The following is a 23,690-nucleotide window of genomic DNA, read 5'->3' as shown; positions in this document are numbered from 1 at the left end:
AGGGGAGAGGAAATATAACGAAAGGCTCCTGGGTCGAGATAAGGACAGGGAGAGATCACTCACCAGTTACTGTCACAGGCAAAATGGACTCAACTTGGGGAAATTAATTTAATTTATTACCAATCAAATCAGACTAGGGTAATGAGAAATAAAGTCAAATCTAAAAACACCTCCCCCCACCCCTTCCTTCTTCCCAGGCCCAACTTCACTCCCCATTTCTGTCCCTCCTCCCCCCCAGCAGCACAGGGGGACGGGGAATGGGGGTTGTGGTCAGTTCATCACACGGTGTCTCTGCCGCTCCTTCCTCCTCAGGGGGAGGACTCCTCACACTCTGCCCCTGCTCCAGCATGGAGTCCCTCTCACGGGTTACGGTCCTCCATGGCCACAGGTCCTGCCATGAGCCTGCTCCAGCATGGGCTTCCCATGGGGTCACAGCCTCCTTTGGGCATCCTCTTGCTCTGGCATGGGGTCCTGCATGGGCTGCAGGTGGATATCTGCTCCACCATCATCCTCCATGAGCTGCAGGGGGACAGCCTGCCTCACCATGGTCTTCACCACAGGCTGCAGGGGAATCTCTGCTCCAGCGCCTGGAGCACCTCCTGCCCCTCCTTCTGCACTGACCTTGGTGTCTGCAGAGTTGTTCCTCTTACATCTTCTCACTCGTCTCCCTGGCTGCAATTGCTCCTGGTGGGTTCTCCCCCCCCCCGCCCTTAACTATGTTATCCCAGAGGCACTACCATTGTTGCTGACAGGCTCGGCTTTGGCCAGAGGCAGGTCCGTCTTGGAGCCGGCTGACATTGGCTCTATCGGACATGGGGGAAGCTTCTGGCAGCTTCTCACAGAAGCCACCCCTGTAATCCTCACTGCTAGGAAAACCTTGTCGTGCAAACCCAATATAACAAGAAAGACATGGAGTTGTTGGAGCAAATCCAGAGGAGGCCACAAAGATGGTCAGAGGGCTGGAGCACCTCTGCTATGAAGACAGGCTGAGAGAGTTGGGATTGTTCAGCCTGGAAAAGAGAAGGCTCCAGGAGACCTTAGAGCAGCCTTCCAGTACATGAAGGGGCCTACAGGAAAGCTGATGAGGGACTGTTTATCAGGGAGTGTAGTGACAGGACAAGGGGTAATGGGTTTAAGCTGAAGGAGGGTAGACTTAGATGTTTGGAAGAAATTCTTCCCTGTGAGGGTGGTGAGACACTGGCACAGGTTGCCCAGAGAAGCTGTGGGTGCCCCATCCCTGGAAGTGTTCAAGGCCAGGTTGGATGGGGCTTTGGGCAATGTGGTCTAGTGGAGGGTGTCCCTGCTCATGGCAGGGGGGGTTGGAACTAGACGAACTTTAAGGTCCCTTCCAACCCAAACCATTCTATGATTCTATTCTAGTATTCTAAATCCAAAGAAAAAATAAAACAACTTTAAAGAAAATTAGATTTAAGAAAACAATGTTAACTTCATCCTCTGAGCATTTTAAATTCACATTTTGAAGTTGACCTCACAATGACAAATGGGATAACTTTTTTTTTCTTATTAGTGAAGACCGATATTTATGAAGTGGTACTGTAGGCATATGAGTAAAGCTCTGATTGCTACTTTGAGAAAACAGCGGGGTTTTTAAACTTTCTTCTGCCTTGTAAGTGAACATGAGACACTTATTTTATGATATATTTATTTTCCCTCACAAAATAGGCTTATACTACTGACTTCTAAAATGCAGTCCTTTTAGCTAAATTAGTGGAAAGACTGCATAAGACATTTAAAAATATTTTAATCTTTATTTAATATTTAATTTATTAATTCAGATTTTGTTACTAATAACCTGAATCTCTTTTAGCCATGTGTTCATACAATACCAAAGTTCATAGGATCTGACAGAACTGGGTTCCCCCTGCAGTAACTGCTCATCTGAGACTGAATCATTGGAGCTACAATAGGTCAGAAGAATTTCATCAAAGTCACAACCAAAGACTGTCGTCCACTATTGTCTCAGTATTGTATCGGTAAACATTACAATGCTCCAGTGGTTAAACCCCACGTTATTACTGATAATCTATGAAAGAAAATATCAGGGTTTGTTGAGATTCTTCAAACAGCAGTGAGAAGAGGCTGCTACTGTATAGGTTATAGAATTCAGTTATTTGCAGATTTTTCCAGAATGGTTTTTACATCCTTTTACATTCTTATATTTTTATAAGAAAGCTTGTTAGCAGTCTAATGCTTCCTGTACCTTACAGAATTGTCTGTGACAAACAAACAAACAAAAAATAAATTGGAATGTGCTCTTTGCATGAATTGTGTTAGGAACCCTTCACAGACAGCAAAGCTTCTGTCCTTATTTATTTTATACTTGACCTCATTTTTGTTTGCATTAAGAATTTTAAACCCACCCTTGCCACTTTGCTAAGTTGGGTGAAAACTATACATTTATTCCCTCTTAAAAATCTCCTTGCACAGCTAGTGTGGTGTATACCAGCTTTTGTGTAAATGAGAATCAGGTTCAAGTTAATGAAGTTTGCTATCACTGCCCTTCTTTTTTTCCTCCTTTCTTTTAACAAACATTTAATAAGTTAAGACCATTAGGTTTCACCTGCTGAGAATTGATTTCAAGCCAATAACCTCCAGAAAATAAATTAGCTTTTTCAAAACTCATGAGTGAAACCTAGTTCAAACAATCCTTCCTTCCGCATAACACATTTATATGCAGTCGAAATACATTGTTTTCACAGAGTTGATAATAGCTTTTGAAATTATAAGCTGATTGCAGTCCTACAGGAGGCAGAAAATTGTTGGTTATTTGTATACTGTTTTTAAAGAACAATCTTGGGAATGTCCTGTAATACAATTTTCCGTCATTAGCCCTGTGGCTGCCTTATGGAAAACCTCTGCTTCCCACCTACACATATCTAAGATTTCTACTAACATCCCAGTGGCATGCTCGAGTGCCAAATTCGTACTGCTAGGTTTTCAGATCTTGAAAACATCTACATTGGTAGATGTCTTCTAGTCACTTTGTGCTTACAGGGGAGTGCAGCAAGATGGCAAAACTTGTGGGCTGTGGGAGCAAGAACATCGCACCGAGGACAAAAGTAGCTGCTTGTCATGCTCAGTGAGGTGCCTGCCTGCCTGCACCACCTCCAAGGAAAACTTCCTCCTCCCCCTAGTTAGCATGGCTTAGCAATCTCATTTAATTGTGCAAAATGCCCCTTCACCCTCCCCATTTCTGTGTTTTTACCAATTCCATAGGTCTTTGTGGTCCTAAAATGTTACGGCCCATGACTACAAGGGAATTTTTATGGCCCCTCTGCACATAGATTTCCTTTGAAATAAGGAAAGTGATGTGCAGAACATTGTGCTGCTTATTTGTTAAAGTCTTGTTTTACCTGGTGATTTTTAATAATGAAGCTATGTTTCCTGTTGCCTATAGCAAAATATTAAGTATTAGCATGAAAAATATTTCAATGTGGAGTTGAATTATTTCTTTAGGCTTTAAATACAATTTCTTAAAGTCCTTTTTTTTACAGTTTTATTTTAAGTAAGCTGCAACACACCCATGTTCCCTTTACTAATAATGTCCTTGTTCTCATTCTAAATTGCAGTGTAGTGCTGGTGATTATACCCCCAGTAAGAGTTCTGTCAAACTCAAGTGTAAATAGACCTTGAAGAAAAGGAAATGCATTGACCAGAACTTAAAATGTCAGCTTCACTTTGTGTACAGATTGTGATGGAGGTTTTTTTTTTTTTTTTTAATATCACCTTGCCAGTTCCCTGTTGGATAAACTACAAAGCTGTGTAGTGGATGGACTCTGTTTTACATGCAGAGATGCTATTCTGATGTATCCACTGGTGTACGCAGGCCTACCATTAAAACCCCTAAAATTTAAATTTATTTTATTTCTTTATTTTACTTCCTGAAAAAAGAGTGTGACCACATTCATAGTTTCAGTAATTTGGGTCTGAATTACATGCATGGCATTAGAGTTTTCACTACTACAGGCCTTATTTCTCTTTTTCCATGAGCCTGGGTGGAGAATTTTCTGTGATTGAGCACTAGTGTATGATTTGGGGACTTGCTTCAAATCCTTGCATTGCCATCGATTTTTTAGCTAATAACAATTGCAGTAAGATGAGGCGTTAAAGCCAGCCTAGTAATGCCTGACATATGGCTGTAGGCACTTAGTGGGACTTTCTAGGGGCTGCAGCTTTGGACCTTTCCTTTTAATTTGCTGAGGAGAAGCAAGATTTTTCAGCCTTCAGAAGGTACTGGAAAATAGCTTGTTATCCAGAGATAACGAGGAGAACTGAAGGATGTTAGAAAACAGTGGAGTCTTAGGAATCTTGTTATGGGACTTGTTGCCTCCAAAGCTTTGCTTTTAGATTGAAGGGTTCTGTTTCTCTTCTCTTTCATATGTTTAGCTTGGAAGAAAAATAAAGTTAACTTATAGAAAACAAAATAATAAGTGAAACTTAGTTATGGACTGCAAGTGCCCATACACGCCCCATGCTTGTTCCCACGTTTGCAGCCCTCAATGGTAAGTATGAGGATGGACAACATGTAAATACTGTTGATGAATCCAGACTGACCCCTGAATAATATCTGTTCTTCCCATACCGGAAAACATGAACAAATGAGCCAAGATTACTGACAGAAGACGCCGGTTTATGGAAATAATTTCTGGGAATGAAATAATTTCATTTGGTGAAGCTGGTTTTCCTGCCAGACAATTTACTTACAGTAAGAAGGGTGCTTATCCTGTTGCTGCTTCTGGTATCTACAAACCTGTCAGACCCGTTCGTATATCAGCGTCACAGAAAAAATTTTGAATAAATACCACTGATAATAACAGAAATGTGCAGTGGGAAATGCAGGTGTGGATGTAGGCCTGTCACAGATGTAAAGTAAAACAGAGGTAAATTATGATTACAGTATCTTATTTCATGTAAGGAAATCTGTTTACAAAATCGTCGGAGTTTATACTGTTGGTAATTCTCAACATCACCAAACTGACAAGGGAGCTTGTCATTGTGAAGTGAAATATCTCTCTATATGAATCAAGTTAGTTCATTTGGTCATTATGATCCCACTCAGCTAGTAAGAATCTTTTGAATAAACCAGATATTCTGTGTGTTAAGTTTGAGAATACAACATTCTTCTTCCCTATAGAGAACACTGTAAATGTCTTAGCTAAACTATTTTTGCTATGACAGTGTCATCTTCTTTCTGCCTAAGAAATTATAGAGCACCCAGAAAGACAGAAAAATTGCAGCTGACATTCCCAATGCCTTTTCATTTCAAATTCAGTATGATAAATTTACTAACACCCCTTTAAAGCCATTTATTACTGATGTCTATACAGGTGTTCCAGTGCAAGCTGAGCCTGACGACTTTGCTTACGTTGTTTCCTATTGTGCATATCTATTTGTGTGCGGTACTCTCTGTCAAGAGCTCTGCTGTAACCCTTGTACTGCAGTTCTGTAAGTCAGAGCCACACCATTGCCTTGAAAAGGGAGACTCTCGCTCTTGCTGTTTTGGCAATATTCCGTACACCGATCACGGACCTTGTCTGTTTCCATCAAGGACCATTTTTTTATATCTACCTCCCCACTTCTCAGAGCTGACCAAGGCATTTTCAGATTTGCTAGTTTCATTTCCTTCTGTTCCTATGTCTACATACGATGTTGACATATTGCAATTCTTCAAGCCCTTGCTTTCCTTCTGCAGCTCCCCAGCCCCCTCAGAGGTTGTTACGGCGATTATATGTTTCAGCATTCCCGAGAGTTGCAAATCCCTCCCTCTAGCCATCAAATCACCAGTTGTTTATGAAAGACTGTATTGAATGAAAGGGAGTTGAGTGTGATCTATTTTTTTTCATTTGTGAACTCTCTTTGGCCAGTCATGTGTTTGTGAAATTTCTGGCCATTTTTTTTTTTTTTTTCTTACTCTCTGATGATCTTCTTCCCTAACTGTCTATGCTGATGATGCAGAACTCAAAAATGTTCATCTCCTCCTCACTCCTCTTTCTGGCAAGGGGAAGTCTTCCATTGCCCACTCCTTTTCTAGGTCCGCTTCTTCCTAGTGATCTTTGCACCTCTTGGAGGTATCTATCTCAGGCAGCGCTGCAGGGCTGGAGCAGGGCAGAAAGCACCATAACTCCTCCGTGAATGCAAGAGGGTTGACAGCACAGGAAACCTCCCTCCATTAGCAGTGGTCATTCATTCAAATGATGTTGATCATAAATGGGTATACTTGCTGGACACAGTACTATCCAGGGATTTTCTAATGAACTTCAGGAAATTAAGAACATATTTTCCACAGAAGAAGAAAGTTCTTCATTCGGTGGTTGCTGCATATCCGGAGGAAAAGATCTGCCATCAATATTCAGCTCGCCACTTGTGTTCTTAGTCAGCTAAAATGGCCATTTATTCAGGGAGAGGGAATTGGTTTCACTGAATATTTCATGTTATTTAAATTAATTGTCACTATGATGGCTTTTGCAAAGCACCTCACACAAAGGGATGAATGCAAACCCGTAACTGTGAAGCCTGCGCATCTCACCTTAGACTTGTCAAATTCGGTGAAGCGAATTTCACTGGAAGTGATAAGGCTAAAGGAATTGAGTGATTCTTAAGACCAGATGTGTGTGCTGAATTTCTTCACTTAATGAGTTGTAGGTGGCTTAACTAACTTAGAAATAATTTAGCCTCTCTTTAAAATTCTTTTGAAACTTGGAAATATAAGGAATTGCATAAGAGATCAGAGAGAGGTTCAAGAAACTCTGCAACAGGCAGTTGCCCTTTGAGGATACCTAGGAATTCCCTCACCCTCGAGGGAAATGCGAGTTTTAACATTATCCCTGAACTCCTTTTTTTTGTTTGTTTGTTTGGTTTGGTTTGTTTAATTTAGTTTTGTTTATAATTCTGTATTTGGGACTTAATTGGCAGATTAGGAATGTCTAAAGATAGAAACAAATTTACTTTAATAGTAGAGACTGTGGGCCCAAATGTTTGCCCATTTTTCCCAACTATATCAAAGCTCTAATAAATTGTATTGTTATCCCTTCTCGATCTTCAGATCTAATGAATAGTATTATTCTCTCTTCTAAGCCTTCTTTATCTATAATTTTAATATACAGAAATCTAAAATAGGTACATTAAAGGGTTTTTAGGTAAAAATATTTATAAAATGAGCTCTTGTTTGGGGACAGGGAATAAACAGAAAATGAAATTTGTGTGAATATGTATATATGTTGGCTGCTTATGTGATTTGATATAACTAAATTAGTTGAAACTGTTACGAAAAAATATTTTTCCTTTTGGAAATGTTTCATGGGAATGTATCCATTTTAATTTTCTCAAAATAATTAAAATCATATTAGCAAACAAACAAAATATTATATTTCAAAACATCTTTTTCATTTTGTTTTGCATTAGGTGTTAGCTTGTATTATTTTAAAAACTGGCCCTCCAACTGAAGTAAAGCAGTTGACTGATGTGTTGATTTTCTTTAGCCTTTTTTTCCAGGGAAATTCCTCATTTGATTCACTATAACAGCAGCTTAAGTAGTTTTTGAAATAGTAGAATTTCATGTGAAATCCCTCTGGGAAGTGGTATAAATAAATACAAATATTAACATCAATTCCACTTGGGAGATCTTCTGGGTTTTATCCTTTGCATGGGCTTTTGGGAATTTTCTGCCTACATTTTCCTACTGATAACAAGTAATCTAATTTTCACTTCCTACAAATGAGGACCAAATACTGATTTCTGATATATCCTAGAAAGCCTACAAACATATAAAAATAAACAAGTACATGACAGGATGGAAATGCCAGGTATAAACTCACTTTAAGTATTCATATTTCAAAAGAAATGGCTACCCTTTTTTCTTTAGTTTATTTTAAAATAAATTTAAAGAAGATACCTGGCAAGGGCACCTTTTGCAACTTCAGATTTAGAGTATACAAAAAACCATCCGTGTTTTTGTATTGAACTGTAAATATGTGCCATATATAGTCTGTTCCAAGTCAGTGATTTTTACATAAAAGTACTTCTGAGAAATATGAAGCATTCTGAAGCCAGAACAAGGACCAGAATGGCTCCAGAATATGTGATTAGCCACTTATGCATATGACGGTAGGTAGTATAGCTTGGCAGTATATATCTAAAGTGCAGGTGTTCAAACTATTTCACAGGCAGGTTAAATCTGATAGCACGCCGAGAGAGTTATCAGAAGGTATGCAAGGGTGTGGGAAAATGCGGACGTCTCACCTCTTTCCAGGTGAGTGCTGAGCACTTGCAAATGAGCAGCACTGATGTGCGAAAGTTAGTGAGGTGGGAGGAACTCAAGAACTGCAAATTTGTATGCATTAAGCATAATAACTAAAACACTTCAGAAATTTTGGTAAAAAAATTGAACGCACTTCGCTTGGAAAACATTGGCTTCGACAAAGTACTTCAGAAGCTTTGAGAACAGTCTTTGTCCTGTTAATATTATGTGTTTTGGGGGTCTGATTCATCAAGCTTTTAAGAGATAAATTTGTGCTTAATTTTGTTGTATATACAGTGAAACAAGAAGCAAAGGAAACATTTTTACTGTGATTCCACAGCCCTTTTATTTGTTGGAAAGTTCAAGAGGAGAAAAGTGTTGAGATCCTATGTTTCTAGCTATTTTGCTATTGCAATAATATTTAAAAAGAAATGAGGACAGTCAGTATAAAAGTGAGATATCATTACACATTTGTTCAGACAACTAGAGCGCATCTCATAACACTAGTTAATCATCTGTAAAAGAAACTCTTCAAAACATTTTGAGCTGCACCATTTAATTGTCATTTTGGTGGTTAAAAAGGTTAATAAGGCCACACTTTTAATGAGCTAATAAAGCTGAAATGTATCTATGAGAACATGGACGTATAGGGCCAAAATATTACTGGCCACTGGGATTTGACTAGTGCTATGTTCAACGTTGAGCCTAATAGTTTGCATGGCAGCGAGGGAAATTAGATGGCGTGGCCCTTCCCAAGGGAGCTGCAGAAGAACCAGGCTAATATAACACCACCTGGAGATTATCAGCTTTGAAAAATACGGATGTACGTTCACAACAAGTTGTGGCAATTCCCACAGAGGCAGTTTTCACTTTGGTTTAGTCACGTAGCAATTAGGACAAAATGCCAAGTCACTACACAGAAAAATAAACACACCTCCTAAGGGGGAGCACACGCCCACGGTTTATCTCAAGATCTGAGAGCCAGAAGAACTTCTGGGTGAGGTTCACCCGTGCCAATATCTCAGCTTTCGGGTACTGTCAAGCACGTGGCACCATTAAGGGGCAGTCCATCCCTTCCTGAGCAGCAGAGATGAGATGAATCACTCAAAAAGGTGCATTTTCCGTGGTGTGGATAGTCATTTACACAGTTGTGATTAATGTTTGCAGAACTTTGCTCATGCAGAGAAGTTTTATAAATAGTAAAAAGTGTTTTTCCCACTCTATATATGATAGTTTGATGTAAATGATGTTATATATATAGCCACTGACTTTTAGATCAGTGATCCAACTGCAACAAAGGTCAACAACATGTTAAAGTCATGCTCGCTCTCTCATTGTCGAGATAAAAATGAGCTGTAGCTCTCAGTTTGGTTCCCAGGCAGCATTTCTTTTCCTCAGCAGAAAATCACAACTCCAGACTCAATAAATTGTTTTCCTTCTTGGTATTATCAGCTGAGCAGCAGAGGATTGACAGAAAATGGAGAGTGACTCGCCTGCTCTTGGAAAGGTGGTTTATGCAGAGAAAAAGATGTGGTTTTTACAAAAGAACATTTCTTTTGGGGAGTTTAGGTTGCTACCTCATCAAAAACCATGCAGAGATATAGGTCTTTGGCTATCCATCTAGCAAGTACTAAGAAATATGGAAAATGAATAATCAAGTAGCTCTAAATAGGCCATATTCCCAGATGGTTGTTGCAGATCTGAGAATTTGGCCCACTGCACATATAAAGCTCTGGAAAATATTTATTTATATAATCAATCAATCCATTTGTTGGGTCAGGACTTACAAAACCCTCTCTGCCTAATAATAAAACTGCTGTGTCTAGACCAAGCTATTTGCTTGGGATTGTCTCTGAGTTTTGTTTTGGGTATCATTTTATAATACTGTCTTTCATTTCAAAGTTAACAGTGCCTCATGATTGCCTTATGATCTGGGCTGAATCTAATTTTAACCAGGATGGGTTTTGCTTTGTCCTCATTTTCTAATAATTAAGAACGACAGAAAATGTACCATGACATTGTTATTCAGCTGACAGTCACTTATACAGCCTTCCTGAGACCAAAGGAATTTAGATTTTATTTTCTTCATGATATTTTATACAAGAACTTTACTCCCTTCAGCTGAAAATGTAAAGAAATTGAAAAAAAAGGTTGTTGCAAATTCTAGACTTTTTCAAATAGGGATTCTTAGTGAATGCACTAGGGATTTAACCTTTTAATTAAGCATTAGTGCAAGGAAGGATAGATTTGAACATCGGTAAGGTCAGTGTGCAAGAAAGAAATTTGTTATTGCTTCAGAGATTACTAACCTCTAAAGAATTCAACCTTCCCCTTTGTCCTCCTCTGCTTTCTGCAACTATAAAAACAACCAAAAACCTCATCAAGAAGAAAGGAGCAAAATACTGTAGAATTCAACACGGAGACAGGCAGACACAGTGGTGAGACACAATAGTTGTATCCAACAGAAGAGTCAGGTGGTAACTTTTAAAAGCAATAAAGTTTGAGGTATCCAGGCTGAGAGATGTAGAATCTTGATTTTCAAGAAAATGGACTGATAGTAAATTTCCACCTAAATCATTGTCTGGTGCCCAGAGAGTTTTCTATACTATATAATATAAATTTGAATTTTTATAGCATTTTTTGTTTCTAAAGGACTTTTCAGACATTACTAACCCTGCCAGTTATACACTGTAACGTGACACTAAACAAGTGCCTGATCATTTAGGCATGGACTCTAGCTTATGTTTGCAGAGACTCAGAGCCCAGTCGGCTTATTCAAAACATGAGTGCTCCAGATCACTTTAAAAAAAAAAAATTAAAAAAAAAAAAAAAAAGCCTGTTCTTCCAACATGACTATGGAAGGAGATCCCAAAATAACAATAGCCCCAACAAAGAACCATTGTCTCCATCTGGCAGAGTGATTACTGACTGATTTTCACATTTAAGTTCAAATGTGAAAAATAACTTACCTGTCCAACCAGGACAAAGGCAAACTTTAGTTGTCTAGATCTAAAAGCAATTCTACAGGAAGTAAAAATCTGTGCATATATCCCTTTCTTGCCTGCAATTTTGCTAGCTACCTGCAGTTCTATTCACCACAGCCAGCTCTTTGCTTGGGTCCAGCCTGAGCCCTATGCGACTTGAAAAGCTAAGGAAGGCTGTGCTGGCAGGCTTGCTTGGCCCTTCAGAAAATACAGATGTAATGCCTTTATTAGTTTATTTTTAAATGAAGTAAGTAGTGGTGGTGATAAGCTGTTCCCTCTTCACTTCAGGTAAGGTATAGCCCCAGGAGTGGTGGATTAATCTCCTCTGTGGGGTCAAAGGATGGAAACCCAAGAGATTTTCCCATTACACTAAACTCAGTGTAGCTGCAGGTAGTGCAGTTTCATGGGATAGTGTCTTCCTGCCCAGCTCCTTGCCCGGGAATAGTTTTACTTTGATGAGTTGCCATCAGATCAGTGAGCTGAAGGAGCTTCCCCATGAACCATAAACTCCTTAGATCAGGAACTAGGCTGATAGTGGAGCAGTGGAAAGGTGGAAATACTGATTTTGGTGATAGCCTCAGTAAAGCAAATATTCCCTTGTCCATGCAATAGCTGCATGTTTCTCTATATTCTGTTTATAATGACAGCTACTTTGCCTGCTTGCACCTTCACCAGGGCTTTATTAAAGTATCTGAAAGCACAGATTATTTTGCCACAATTATGCTGTACTGAAAGGCTGTAGAAGGATTAAGACCCAAAGGTCCAAAGCTGCTTTTGCATTAAGTGCCCTGCTTTGGAAATGTTGATCTTGACTCTTACGGGTGTCAAGCACATGCAAATTCACCTGACACAAATGTATTTTGCTGGCCTGTTGAACATCTAGTTAAATGTGCTAAATCCATCTTTTTGTTAGTAAAAATTCATAGCTTTTAAAAGAGGAGACTTCTAAAAATAGTAGATATTTGAGACTCATAATAACTTTTCTAGCACCAGCAAAAATTGGTTTGGTACAAAAAGAACATTATCTTCTGAGATAAAGGTCTGGGTTCATCAGGGTGACAACAGTGAGATTATTTTTCAAGTTTATGTACACAGAACATTTGTATTTTTATTTAAGAAGAGCCAGTTTTCCACAAACACTGAAAAATTCAGTACTTATCTCTATACCTTCTTCACAGTAGAAGAAGCAGGAATGTTATTAAAGTTTATGAGGGTTTTTTATGTGTGTATACATTGTGTTCAAAGAAATCAAGGGATGACAGGGTTATAAAGTTAACCACTCAGATTTAGAAAAAGCAAGAATTAACATGGTCTAAGCAATTTTATTTCAGGTCCTCTGTGGCCATATATTGTAATGTAGCATTATAATGTAACTCAAATACATTTTAATTACACAGTTATTTTTGTTTTCACAAGCCCTCTGCTTCTTTCAGTCATGTGGAGAGGTACTTCATATGGCCTTTTACTTTCAACTTATGTCTCCATGCATTATTTAATGCATGCAGTACAAATGGTCCTCCATTTACAGAATTATTATTTCTCACTGATTTTCCTGTTATACTGAGCTTGACCCCAGTATCCAAGTATCTCATAAACATTAATCCATTTATTTTCACAATATCCCTATGTGATTAGAACTTTTACTGGTTTAACAAAAAGAGATCAAATGAGTCTGCTAGTTTCTGTGTCCAGCTTGCAATACCGAGAATGAATCATAGAATCTTTAAGGTTGGAAAAGACCTCTAAGATCATCAAGTCCAACCGTCAACCCAACACCACCGTGTCTACTAAACCATGTCCCAAAGTGCCACATCTATACGCTCTTTGAACACCTCCAGGGATGGTGACTCCACCACCTCTCTGGACAGCCTGTTCCAATGTCTGACCACTCTTTCAGTGAAGAAATTTTTCCTAATATCCAATCTAAACCACCCCTGACACAACTTGAGACCATTTCCTCTTGTCCTTTTGCTAGTTACTTGGGAGAAGAGACCAACACCCACCTGGCTACACCCTCCTTTCAGGTAGTTGTAGAGAGCAAGAAGGTCTCCCCTCAGCCTCCTTTTCTTCAGGCTAAACACCCTCAGTTCCCTCAGCCGATCCTCATCTGACTTGTGCTCTAGACTCTTCACCAGCTTCATTGCCCTTCTCTGGACATGCTCCAGCACCTTCATCTTATTCAAAATGCCTAAATCCTGAGCTGGTTTCAGTCCAAGTTAGAAAAAAAAAGGAGAGAAAAAGTGCCTTCAGTGAGCAGTTATTTGATAAATATACCTGTAATATTGTGATGTTCCAGTTATTAGCAAGGGAACCTGATTGACTTGCTTATACCAGAAGTTTTAGGTGGCCATTGTCAGCTGATAACAATTCCACCTTAGACCGACTTCTTGGAGCATGCAGAATTCCATTGCATTTTTTCTGTGTTAAGCACAACTCCCCCTGATTTCAGCTGAAGCTGCTGGTGGTCATCTGTGTCTACCAAAACCTTTCAAAGTGAGGAATATCTCACTTCTGTACCTTTGGAAAGTTTGGTTTTGTATATTGCCTAGTGTTGCATGAGGTTTCTGTAGCAAAAGTAAGAATAGAAAGTTATCTGCAATAGCATTTGCCAGTCTTAGCCTGAGAGCATCCTTTTACCTCATATAAACTTTGTCCAAAATTCTCCAATTTCTGTAAGAAATGATACTGGAATCCCACAGACGCACAATTCCTGTGTCTTTCAGCACACAATTCCCAAAGGACTGCCCTGCCGGCACAGTGAATGTGGTAGGGTTCATGAGGAACTCATACTTCCTTAACTGTTGAGTACTTTACTCTGCAGATTTATCTTTCTTTTAACTTATGAATTGAGTCTTAATTTAAGAAAAGCAGAATCTATTTTTCCTCTTAGATTTCATTTAGACCTGGGACTGCAGAAAAAGCAAGGGTATCAATGGGAACTTACATTCAAGAAGTCTGTGAAATAGGAATGTGTGAACAGTGACAGGGTCAAATTTTAAAATGTCTCTCCACACACAGCCCTAGATGGAGATTCTACACAACCTGGCAGGGGGTGAGACCACCATCTCCAGAGCCACAGGCCTCTGCCACTTGAGTAGTCACTGGGAGCAGCTACTGCTGTGCAAACTAGTCCCGGAGGGAGATAAGGCAAATGCTTTCCCTTGGGGTTTCACAAGTAGTTTTGAGCACCAGAGCAGAACAGAGGCTGGAGTTCTCTCTCTTTTCTGGTTTTACCACCTGAGCTTTGGTCTTTATCCCCATTTGCTCCAGTCCCTGTTTTGATGATTTTTCTATTCTTTCTCTTTCCTAGAGAAATCTCAAGTCAGCCTTCCTTGGATTTACCATTACACATTATAGATCCCTTGGCTTATTTTAGTATTGGCAGGTAAAGCTTAGCGTATTGGATTATGTACATATCCCAGGGAGGAGAGGACTCAGAATACATTTTCATGTATCTTTTTCTTATCGGTAATGTTGTCTCAAGGAATTACTCTGCTCCTCCTTGACTTTTCATTCCCGCTCCTGTGTTGCCTCCTCCTTGAGAGCTGATGCATGTATTTGTGACTCTGGGAGCTCCATAAGTGCGTGATTCGGGTTCAGTCAAACCCATAAAAAACCTAATCTTGATCAGTAAAAATGAAGGAGCGGGATGGAGGGCCAGGACTGCACAGGGAAGACAGATGCAGGAGGTGGAGAACCACCCATGCCTAGCACTGCAATCAGGAAAAGCTATACCCAGAGGCTGCATGAGACACTTGGGCATAAGATGAACTCACGGGCATTGAGGGAAAGGCTACAGCACTAGAGGCTATGCCCAGAGGCCATCCCTCCCTAGAGACCCCCTTCAATGGGACCTTTCAGAGAGGCGTAATTAACACTGGAATTAGTACAATCTCACAGCATCCCTTGGATCTGCGGGCTCTCCACAGTGACTACCGGCGGGTGCTGACATAGCCAGGCGGTGTCCCAAATTAGAACTATGAAACTGGGCAGGCTTGAGGGGCCAAAAAGCCCACCACAACTACATCTACTCAAGATCCATGAGGGGTAAGAAACAGAGTTAGGGGGCAATCTTGGTTATCCTCTGGAGTAACTCAGTAGGTGCTATCCTATTGACTGATGCTCTGAAAGGCATTGGGAAATAATATAATGAAAATACATCGTTAAAGCTTTCAATCAGTACATAGATACATGCAAAACTAGGAGATACAAATCACTTGCAGTTTTTATTTGTTGTAGTCAGATAACTGTGAAGAAGTCACTAGCAGTATGCTCTAGGAAGAAGAGTCCTATTTTTTTCAATAAATCCAACTAAGTAGGGCACCCAAGTGTGAAGACTGGGGAGAGGGATTCAGCTGCAAAACACAAATGGCCTGCTGTGTCATGTGCTGAGCAAAGCTGGACTGAATTAAAATCGGTATTTTTGGTGCAGAAAACATATGGGGCCAGCCACGTATTCTGTGATTTTTGTTTGTTTCTCTGTATCATTTGTTTCAGGCAACAATAATATATTATTTATTACACTACATGACTACTTTGTAACCTCTGATATAAAACCAGAGTGTTTGCTTTGCCGTGATGCATTCCCGCCGCAGGCTTATTGGCAGGGAAAATGAGACATGGTGACTGGTGGCGTTTGCCAGCTCTGGCTCTCCAAATGCTCAGTAGTAACCTCAGCACAACCTCCCGTGCCAGAAACTGCTCTTCAGGTCAGGCAAGGGGTGGAAAAGGACAATTCGTGAGGCTCAGTGCTTCCACACTGGTGGATCGGGGAATGGGGACACGGTGCTTGGAGCTGCAGGGGAGAGAAGGTACAAAGGAGGGAGCTGACAAGGCATCAAGGCTTCTGTAGTGGTTGTGGGAACATGGACATAGTGGAAAAAAATAGTTTGAGAGGAAGAGTTGAAAACTATAAAAAAGAGTACACAAGTGAAGTTATTGCAGGACAATGGCATGGAGAGGTGGCTACAGCCTGATGCTGATAAATTGTATGGTTTCACCCACGTCTTTCCGTTGCTCCACTTAGATAAACAATCAGTATTAACTGGACTTTTTTTTTTTTTTTTAAGTTACTGATTTTTATAGTCTATAGCCACATTCATCATTTAATACTAGCAAAGCCGCCTTCTTAGAGTGTGTTTTTTTACACTGGTACTTCAAGTTAAAAATCTATTTTAAATTATTGGATAGCAAGTAGCAACCTCCAGAGGGCTAAACTGATGCTGTTAACAGGTCCAAAATGTGATGCAGCATATGGAGCTGAATACCTCATGGTACAGATTTGCATGCAGGCGGTTTTAATTAGGATTTAGAATTCCTTGAGGAATGCAGCATTCTGGGCTAGTCTCAAGCTTGTCAATACACAGTGTTTTTTGTTCATGCTAAAGCCTGCAAAACCCAATAGGTTCCTACTTACTTGTAACTTTTGATGCTTACATGAACTGTTAGACTTTTCTCCAGCTGACAGTTTTGTGCATGATCATTACCTGTTTATATGTACTTACGATAAAAGATTCCCGTCTTTTTTTTTTTTTTTTTTTTTTTTTGTAATAATGTTGTACCAGGTCAGTTCAAAGCAAAAAATCGTTTGAAGTTTTACGACATTGCATAGCTACTCTTTTTTTTTTCCTGCAACACTTCACAGTTGAATGTCAGACTACGCTTTAACTCGATGGTTATTGTGCCATCTTGTGAGCGAAACGTGCAACTACGTCCAGCCAACGCAAGGAAGAGGTACTTTGGCTAATGTCCATTTCACTTCATCACGAAAAATAAAATTGTTTAGGGTTTAGAAAAACTGATGAGGAGAATACTGTAAAGTGTATTTTTTCGACTACACTGTACTTGCATTTTTTAAAAAAATGAACATACTTTCCCTACAATGGGCAAAATCCTGCAGATTTCAGTAAACCAAGAGAAGAAAAAATATATTTTTTTTTTCCCTCCTGAAAAAAAAAAACAAAACCAAAACTAAAAACCTAACAAACTTCTTTTTGTAATGAATGGAAAAGCTGTGCAAATTCTCAGTATTCAGTGCTGATAGTGTCCCTCCTGTGAAACAATTTCGTTCCTACAGGAAACCTCTTGTCCTCTAAAAATCACTATGTGTTTCTCAGAGATAGCACAATATAAATTACACAAAGCACTGCCAGCTATTACATCGACGCAGAGAAAAACCGAATTCCTGACCTTAGAAAGTCTGCTGTCTCCTGGAACCTTTGTGGGGGGAAAAAAATCCAAACCAACAAAAAAAACCCCAAAAAACTAAAAATAAATTGTAACGGCAGTAGCCAACCTACAACTTTATTTTTAAATAATAGTAATTATTACTACTATTAAAGTCAATGTAGTTGCACTAGGTCTTGGGCTTAGAAAAGCAGACTGGAAAAATATTCCTGAGTTCTACCACTGCTTAATTAATCGATTCTCTTTGTGACCTTGAGTAAGCTGTTGTATTTCTGTGCCTAATTTTACCCACCTTTAGATGATGCACATATTTTTTTTCAACAGGATGTTATCAAACTTGACTACCACTTGTAAAGCTCTTTGGGCTTCTTAGATGAAAGGTATTGCTGTGATACAGTGACGAGCTTGTTAGAAATCTACTTGATAAGCAAAAGAGCAAGTCATTCACAATAAGTATAATTATTCAATGATTTAAGCTTCTTAATCTACTTCCACAGTCTTGGCAAGCAGATTATGATTTCTTCCATTTTATATAATAAGAAGAGTATTTTTTTCTCTTTTTACTCTATAGATTGATTGCAAATATTCAGAATTCAAGCTGTGTTGCTCATTTGCAATCAGTTGAATGAGTAACATTATTTCTACTCATGATTGGATGAATGCCCAAGGACTTGTGTGTGCAAATTTTAAAGTTTGTTTTCTCAAGATGATACTCATCTGTATGACATTGGAATTTGCTGCCTTTGGAGAGCAGTGCCAGTGAAATTCAACACATTGAAGACCGCTGAAAAAAATGAGAACAAAAGTGAGACAAGGTGGCACAAACATGTTCTAATGTGACTTTGCAAATTAAACTTTTGTCTAAATGGACCAAGTCCATTATGGTTTTAGTTTTTGCCTGTTGCTAAAACTGTAAACAAATGCAGTATATTGAATCAGGACCTAATATCATGCAGATGGGGGTGACTCTCAACCTGTTCAAAGGTAGCTCCCATGTCAAAGTTGCAGCAGACGACTAGCAGTGGGGCTAATCCATGTGGGAGCTGCCAAGCAGCTCAAATCCTGGGTTGAGGGAAAAGGCAACTGAGTGAGGAACTGGACTTGTGCAAAGCATTTGACACTGTCCTGCATGACATCCTGGTCCCTAAATTGGAGACACATGAATTTGATGGATGGAACACTTGGTGGATAAGGAATTGGCTGGATGGTCGCACTCAAAGAGTTGTGGTCAACGGCTCAATGTCCAAGTGCAGACCAGTGACAAGTGGCGTTCCTCAGGGGTCAGTACTGGGACTGGCACTGTTCAACATCCTCGTCGGTGACATGGACAGTGGGATCGAGTGCACCCTCAGCAAGTTTGCCAAAGACACCAAGCTGTGTGGTGTGGTCAACATACTGGAGGGAAGGGATGCCATCCAGAGGGACCTTGACAGGCTGGAGAGATGGGCCGTGCGAACCGCATGAAGTTCAACAAGGCCAAGTGCAAGGTCCTGCACGTGGGTCGGGGCAATCCCAAGCACAGCTACAGGCTGGGCAGAGAATGGTTTGAGAGCAGCCCTGAGGAGAAGGACTTGGGTGTGTTGGTGGATGAAAAGCTCAACATGAGCCGGCAGTGTGCGCTTGCAGCTCAGAAAGCCAACCATATCTGGGGCTACAGGTTGAGGGAGGGGATTCTATCCCTCTACTCAGCTCTCCTGAGAGCCCACCTGCAGTACTGCATCCAGCTCTGGGGTCCCCAGGACAAGAAGGACATCGACCTGTTGGGAGCGAGTCCAGAGGAGGCCATGAAGATGATCAGGGGGCTGGAGCACCTCTGCTATGAAGACAGGCTGAGAGAGTTGGGGTTGTTCAGCCTGGAGAAGAGAAGGCTCTGGGGAGACCTTACAGCAGCCTTCCACTACCTGAAGGGGCCTACAGGAAAGCTGGAGAGGGACTGTTGACATGGGCACGGAGGGACAGGACAGGGGGATAATGGGTTTAAGCTAAAAAGAGGGCAGATTTAGATTAGATGTTAGAAAGAAATTCTTCCCTGTGAGGGTGGTGAGGCACTGGCACAGGTTGCCCAGAGAAGCTGTGGAGGCCCCCTCCCTGGAAGTGTTCAAGGCCAGGTTGGATGGGGCTTTGGGCAACCTGGTCTAGTGGAGGGTGTCCCTGCCCATGGCAGGGGGTGTGGAACTAGATGGGTTTTGAGGTCCCTTCCAACCCAAACCATTCTAAGATCCTATGATTCCATAAGGAGCAGGTAGCATTGGGACCCAAGTGCATACCTTGTCTATCCCCAGATTGCAATGGGACAACTGGATCTGTAAGAAGTCATTGTTTCATGTGGGAAATTGTCTGCAGAAATTCCTTTCCCCGTGGCCTCTAAGTTATATGGGTTATATGAAGCCCCCCAGCTTCTAAGGTGCAGAAGTCTGGCCCCTCCTGAGGAAGACCATAAAACAGAAATAGTATTCTAGACTTGAAATGCTGATGCCTAAGAGCTAAAACTAGTATAGCTATTGTTTCCTCTGACAAAACATATTATGCTAGCCAGAGTATTTTGAAGAGACTGGCTTTGAAGAAAGATTGGGAACAGGATCCACTCATGAATGGAATACCATCTCATAGTATGTTGTGATACCTTTTTTCCACCATTAACATCTATCAGCTGTACCTGCTATAAAGCTTCAGCTGAATGAAAAGCAACATTACCTTTTTGCCTGTGTGTCTCTTGCATAAGTCAGGATGTCTTTTTGCAGGTTGAGATGCTCTTTAGACCAGGATTCACTGACTGCTCTTATTTCACAGGGTGTTGTAGAGCCTCGTGACTCCTGTAACACACTGTGCTCCCTCCTTTTGTGGCCCTCCTGTTGCAAACAGAAGTAACGTGTGATGCATTGGAGTGTGGTCCAGAGACGTGTAGAGAAAAACAGGGACATGTACTTTTGAATGGCAGCTCCAGTAGGACCACATTCAGCAGTTTAGGAGACAGGTTAATTTGAGTTGATCTAAAATGAAATGTTCCGTTTGCATTTTCTGCAAAGCAAGCCATTGGTAACTGCAAAGAAATACTGAGGACTTTTGTGAAAAACAGTTTTTTTCATCCCAAAATTGAATGATATATCTCCAACTATCTTAATTCACTGACAATTTGTCAAAGGTAGCTTGTAAGAACATCTGTATTTCCATGTCAGTGCAGTAGTCTGGTTATTGTAACTTGAACTGTAACTTCCCACTTTTTTTTTTTACCTTTTTTTTTTTTTACCTTTTTTTTTTCCTTGAGAGCTGGCTTAGTTCAAATTTAAGGCTTTTGACCATTACCTTCTGCTGGATTCATATCTTCAATCCTGTTTAGCTGACAACTATCTGGCAAACACAGCCTTAGAAATGCTCCTTTAGACAGTACGATGTGAAGAGCAGTGGTGCTGTAATAATCTCACATTGTAGAGAGAATGATCTCTTATAAAAAGGCACGTTCATATTATAAATTCACAGCAGCACACTCCACTCCCCCATTATAGGTAATTACAGAGGATTTTAAATATCTGATGCTAGTTGGCAGCGTACAATACCCTGTCAGCAGCAGGCACTGATTTGTAATTTAATTATCATAAGACATCCACCTGTTCTTTTGTCAAATGAAGAGTAGCATTTCCGTGCAATCATGCTTTTCCCTCCAGAAATTTGAATTAACCCTTAGAGAAAGCTCTGGTTTCTAGGGAATGGGGTAATTTCAAGGACATTTACAGGACCCCATCAGGACAGAGCGATAGAGACGGATAAGACATTTCTGCAGGACAGTCTCAAGTCTGGGTTGGTATTTTCAGCCTTACCGCTGGATTTTTGCTGTGTCAAGCTGTTTTGATTCACAGCTGAAAGCATTTCAGTGAAGAGATGCTGTGGGAGGAAAGATGTATGAAAATCAATGAGTTTGGTGCTAAGAACATGAGGCAAACAAGTAACAGGATTGACCCAGAAATGCTGTACGCTCACACTTTGTCAAGAACGAGAAGGCTGGGCTTGGGGTGGGAGGGAGATAAAGGCAAATGGAAAAGTGGAAATCTGCTCTGTGAACTTTCCAGTTTGTGGCACATGAACATGGCTATTATTGAATTTGTCGTTGGAATGTGCAGTTATTGGATAAAATGATCAGTTTTAATTATAAAGCATAGTTTTTCATGGGACAGTCTACTAGTGGGATGCATAGAAGTGTTCTGCTATGCGGGAGCAGAGGGCTCAGGATGAGCCACTTTCCTCTGGGCCTTGGCTCTCATTTATGCAGTGCGGTGTGGTGATGGGGAAAGGACTCACTGACGGAGGGAAAGAGATATTCTCTCTTTAATGCTACCTTACACTGCTTCTTGGGCTGTAAAGCTGCCTGAATGATCCGGCCAAAGCTTCTTATGGCTTCTGCCACTGCTGTCTTGTCTCTTTGGAAAGCTGTCACTGGACATATTCATTTTTTAGCATTTCCTGGGGAGATGGGATGACTCTGGTATTCTGTGGTTGTTTCTCCTAATCACATTTTAGCAAATGACTCACTTTAAAGAGGGTTTCTCTGAGTAGTCATCTTTTTTTGAAAGAGTATGCACTGGATTCAAAAAAATAATTGATTGCTTGGGGCTTAAATAATCTGCATGCCAAGCCTTTAATGTGACATTGGTTGGAGTACCATCTATTAGACTGATGGCTTCTTGCCCAAATACTACTTGTCTGGTGCCAGTCATTTTATAGATTCATTAATTATGTTATCTGAAAAGTGAATATGTGAAGGGTTGCAGGCATATCCCAGAAAGGAAGAAGAGAATAAATTGTCACGTGTATTCTGAAAATAATTGGCAGCTGCTGAACCATTTCCATACGTGAGAGTGAAGGCAGGAAGAAACTGTGATGATTTCCTTTGGAGGGATGAGTAAATGAAGTAACACCTCAGAGCTGAGCGGTCAAAGTGAAATGCAGGAGCAGCAGGCATGTCTGCTTCACTTGCTTGTGAGCGTACCTGAACTTAAGACTTCTTATATGGCCTTCCAAAAAAGTCTTGGTCTTTGATTTTGCTAACTCCAATATTTTAGCATATACCTGTCAGCTGAAAACAGCATTTACAATGGCACTATCTGCCCCTCTGCTATTGCCAAAGACTTATGAACTGCCCTTCTGATTTACACTCTGCTCTCCTCCTCCTCCTCCTTTACTGGAGAGTAATTTTCTGCTTGACTGTGGCTCTGTGGAAGTGCACGCATGCTCCGAGCATCAGAGTACATGGTACTAAATGGAAAATGACTCAAATATTTTGCAGAGAAAGGCTATAGAAGTGCAGAGTTATTAACGTGGGGATGTGAAAGGTGAGCTACAGCTCAGCTGATCAACATGTCTTTTTTTCATTATCAACCATTGCCAGTATGTCATCTCAGATGTCTATCTGATAGTGAAAGGTTTGTGTATCAGTGTAATATCCCATATTTTCTCTGTTTGATGAAAAGTTAAAAAAAATAATGAGGTATTCTTTCCAGAACAGATGAGGAAATTGGACGGTTATAGTGTCTAATGTCTGATAATTTATCTGCTATCCCATATTTACATTAATACATATGCATTGCCTCCTTAAAGCTTACTTGTTCTTCCTTGCTATCTTTTTTCTCTAGAAATATCGTTATCAAGATGAGGACGCTCCACATGATCATACTTTGCCTCGATTAACCCATGAAGTGAGAGGCCCAGAGCTTGTTCATGTGTCAGAGAAGAACTTGTCTCAAATAGAGAACGTCCATGGATACGTCTTACAGTCGCACATCTCTCCTTTGAAGGTAGGATCAATATTCACTGTGGCTTTGGTCCTCAAATATGAGAAAACATGTAGTATGAAATGCTTGGGAAACTTATTTCATTGTAGAGAGAAGCTGCTTTTTTGAGCGGTATTATTGCAGATTGATTGTCCTGTGATGGGTTTTTAAGGCTGGGTGTAGTGTAACAGGTGATGGTTTAGTTGGCAGGGCTTTGTGTTGAGATGTGAGCTTTTTGCTTTGAATGAGATTTTTGCTTGAGCAAAAATCATTCCTGGCAAATGAGCCCTTTCTTCTGTACATTGAGAAAGGAATAATGCTGGTTCTCGGCCTCAATATCACGGTGATTTTGGAATGGCAGACTTCCCTTCCTTATCGTCCTTGTTGAGAAATTGAAAAAAATACTGTAAATGTAACCATCTGATAAAATCCTGGGGTTTGCATCTCTCAAAAAGCTACATCAAAGTCATAAGTTATGCTTGAAAATGGAGCTCATTTGCC

General features: G+C 40.3%; 1 protein-coding gene across 21 annotated transcripts in view; it reads left to right on the top strand.

Moving 5' to 3' along the window:
- Window positions 1-23,690, top strand: part of DLG2 (discs large MAGUK scaffold protein 2) — a 1,060,789-nt gene that overhangs the window by 455,799 nt on the left and 581,300 nt on the right. For all 21 annotated transcript variants that reach the window (XM_075742480.1, XM_075742449.1, XM_075742451.1 and 18 more), the window contains one exon: window positions 23,052-23,213. In XM_075742480.1, the coding sequence (XP_075598595.1) occupies window positions 23,052-23,213 (162 nt within the window). The remainder of the gene's footprint in view (window positions 1-23,051; window positions 23,214-23,690) is intronic.

The sequence above is a fragment of the Balearica regulorum genome, chromosome 1 (assembly GCF_011004875.1).
Source record: "Balearica regulorum gibbericeps isolate bBalReg1 chromosome 1, bBalReg1.pri, whole genome shotgun sequence".
In the NCBI taxonomy this organism is placed as follows: Eukaryota; Metazoa; Chordata; class Aves; order Gruiformes; family Gruidae; genus Balearica; species Balearica regulorum.
Note: the sequence above shows the minus strand (reverse complement) of the source record. Positions and strands in the feature narration are given on the sequence as shown.